The sequence below is a fragment of the Epinephelus fuscoguttatus genome, linkage group LG16 (genome assembly GCF_011397635.1).
Source record: "Epinephelus fuscoguttatus linkage group LG16, E.fuscoguttatus.final_Chr_v1".
NCBI classification, from domain to species: Eukaryota; Metazoa; Chordata; class Actinopteri; order Perciformes; family Serranidae; genus Epinephelus; species Epinephelus fuscoguttatus.
In genome coordinates, this window is record NC_064767.1 from 27,721,871 (window position 1) to 27,725,130 (window position 3,260).

Sequence of the window (3,260 nt, forward strand, 5' to 3'; positions counted from 1 at the left end):
CTGTATGCTGCAATCAGTTACAGTTCCAGCACAAACCGGAGCAAATTTGGGACAATGTGTCTTGTTTTTTTCTTTCTTTTTCCGCCTGTGCTTTTCCATGAATCACGCAAAGGCATATGTGCAGAAAAGGCTGCTGTCCTGCAGCTTGAAACAGTAGCCTACTTGTGTTGTGCAGCGTAAATCAAGTCTCCTGAGCCGTCACAACAAGCCTGCGTATCAGAGCAAGAGAGAGCCTCTATCTCCTCATCTGTCCCACAGTCCTGCGTAACTTAATCACTCAAATGAAGCAAGCTCAGACAATAAGTTCATACAAGATCAGAAATTGTATTTGGCAATTTTTAAACAAGTGCATACAAGTACAGCTAAAAGCATTTCAGTTTTGCCAAGTGCTCGTAGAGTAGCATTAGTCACATTCTACGTTAAACAGGAACTGCCACCAGACCTAGAAGTACATCAAGAATTTTGTTAAACATCAACAAAGAGGAACGTAGTCCATTATAATGAGTACATACCTTTATCTTCAAAAATATAGAAACACAATGTATTCAAAAATCAAAAATTATACAACCATGTTTACGAAGTATACTCTTCCCTTGGGTCCAATATGTACAAGTCCGTTAGTTTGTTTGAATGGTATGTATGTGATATTTATATATTTATACTCATATTTTTGCTTCCCCTCCCCAAAGAAGTGTTCAAACAAAATCAAGGGTCCCTCTCCTTTTTTACTTTGACATCTCCTGCAAGGATGGTGGCGATTTCTCCTTGCATGAAAGCCCATGGTACATTCGAGCCAACCAGGGGACATTTCTCTCCACTTGGACAGTACACTTCACCCGTGGCACCTTGCTGCTTTATGCTTTCCCTCGAGCACGGGAAGCAGAACTTGTGAGAGGGCACAGATGGGCACTGAACAAAGTGTGTGTCCTCCAAACGCTCGTGGCACAGCGTGCAGCACAGGGGTATGCTGCCGGGTACCGAGGAGTCCGGAATGCTTTGGGGGTGCACTTGGTCCATGCCTGGCACGTGGGGTGTGCCTGCACCAGATGCATCTCTCTGCGCCAGCCTCCTCTGATTCATGGAGGATGGTGACAGGGGACTGCTGCTGTTCCTCCGGGTGGTGGAGTGGACTTGGTTGGCGTCCTTGGGAGAGCTGTTCCCACCTGCATTGTCTGCCGCCATGATGAGCGCCGCCATAGGGGACTGGCCATTCTGGGCTGCCTCAGGTGGGGTGGTGCGGGAGTGGGGGGATATTGTGGAGGGGGGAGAGGCGAAGCTTGGTGGGGGAACTGGAGGCATTTTCAGTCCGTCAGTAGGTGGTGGTAACCACGGCTGTCCTTCTCCATTGAGCTTGGCAGCTGTCCCCTCTCCCTCTGGTTCAGGCGATGCTTTTCTCTTCATGCTCCGGGGGTGTTTTCCTCTGTCTGGAGGTGGGAAAGGGTTAAACAAAATAGTTGAGTTGCACAGCTCAGACAGGGATCAACAATTACTCTAAGAGGGAGACGTGCATTTTTGCTGTTCCCTGCTGCACCACGGGCTACAAAACAATAACAACAAACACAACAAATGTGTGAAAAAAAAATTATTTATGCTCCTTTAATTGTGCAGACACACTCCCATATATATCGCGTGTACATTATTAACACATCCCTGGGCTTGAACTGGTTAATAAATTTAAGACACAAGTGAAAAATGCACAAAATAACCTCAATGCTGTTGGATCTCAACTCTACTGGGTGCTTACCTGACTTGGAAGCCGTGGCGCTGGCCTCATAGCCCATAACCCTTTGTTGCATGGCCGCATGGTCCTTCTTGAACCTGTTGTCGAACGTGTGCAGAGCCATCAGGTCCCTCACCGTTTTGCCCTTGCCCATCCAGTCTGGGTCTGCCCTGTTTTTGTGGCTCTCGGAGATCTCCGGCGTGAGGCTGTCCGGTCTGTGCTTCTCCTTCACCTCTCTGTCGTGCTCGGTGCTGGAGACCGAGGCGGGTCTCTTGCCCATGTCGGCGGGACTACCGCCCGCCAGTGCGGAGGGAAGCCCCATCTGGCCCGGTCTACCGTTGACTGCGTGCACCGGGGGCATGTTCCCGTTAACCAAAGGCACTAGATTTGGGGGAACCGTGCTATTCCTGCGCGGGTTGGGGCTCTGGCGGTTCAGCTCTGGCGGCTCGTCAGGCTTAGGAAATCCATTGGGGACGGGGATGCCGTTCGCCTGCCTGCCAGACTGGTACTCTGGACCCAGCCTGGGCGGGCGGTCGGAGGGGAGCGGGTAGCGGTCCAGCGGCTGCGGCGGCCGGGAGCCCGGGTCTCCCGCCGCAGCGTGGTTGATCGCCTGGATCTCCTTCCCGGAGAGCTGCGACTTCCCCGGCCCGGGAGACCTGCCCTCCTGAAACCCGTGAGCCCTCTTGAGCTGCCGGGCCGTCTCGATGACAAACTCAATGCGGTCTGCTCCTTCGTAGTTGACACATCCCCTGCAGACGGGCTCGGTAAAATCCCAGATCATGGCCCACGGCATGCGGGGCAAGTCGCATAAATAACACGACTGCCTCCTGGAAGAAGCAGCGACCGCCGCGGACGACATAGCGCTCGTCGTCGACCCCCCGAAAAGAAACCCAAAATGTGTCTTCTTCTCCCGCTTTCCTCCCAGCTCCCTTTAAAAGCCAATAAAGAGCAAGTTCCGTTCGTCGAAAAAAAACACAAACGCGTCTTCTCCCGACTTTTACAGCAACAACGTTGAAGTTTTAGAGGGAGAAGTTCATGTCGGTGTGTACTTTACTACGGCGCTCCTCTATCTATCTCCACTGACTCTCTACTACTGGCTCAATGTGGAGCAGTGACGTCACCACGGAGCTCTAAACGCCTGCTTCCACTTCAGTTTCTATTGACTTGATTTCTTCGACAGACCCCCCCTCCTCCTCCTCCTTCCTCTCCCCCCTCACTTTACTGCAGCCTCTGTCACTCACTGCTTTTTTTTTTGTATTTTAATTTAATCACTTGAACCTCGGCCAAAACTGCACCCAGTTCAGCCTCACCACCGCCTCCGACTGAAGGGAATAACTCACAGCTCGTGTTATTATTATCAAACCTGCAAAAATATGACTCCGGCTCCGTCGATACCAGCCACCCTGCAGCGAGGAGGAGATTTTTTTTTATGACAAAAAATAATGTGGCTGTAGGTTAGCAGTAGATCGCCAGGGGATAAAAACAGGAGAGTCGCCTGCTCCTCCAGTTGACTGCTGCTTTGTCCTAAATTCAGAGCATT

At 51.2% G+C, this 3,260-nt stretch overlaps 1 protein-coding gene across 1 annotated transcript; it reads right to left on the minus strand.

The window, feature by feature from the left end:
* Positions 1-304: 304 nt before the first annotated feature.
* irf2bp2a (interferon regulatory factor 2 binding protein 2a) lies at positions 305-2,894 on the minus strand. The gene is made up of 2 exons (XM_049600416.1): positions 1,745-2,894; positions 305-1,424 (listed from the first exon to the last, which is right to left on the minus strand). Exons 1-2 carry the CDS (start codon positions 2,577-2,579, stop codon positions 706-708), a joined length of 1,554 nt encoding a protein of 517 aa, XP_049456373.1. The 5' UTR covers positions 2,580-2,894; the 3' UTR covers positions 305-705.
* Positions 2,895-3,260: the final 366 nt, after the last annotated feature.

What these genes read in the sequence shown, in the direction of transcription:
- irf2bp2a (XM_049600416.1), bottom strand. Translation starts at nt 2,579, where the DNA reads ATGTCGTCCGCGGCGGTCGCTGCTTCTTCCAGGAGGCAGTCGTGTTAT. An exon ending in CGCCACGGCTTCCAAGTCAG is followed by an intron (nt 1,425 to 1,744) that starts GTAAGCACCCAG and finishes TCCCACCTCCAG; the next exon opens with ACAGAGGAAAACACCCCCGG.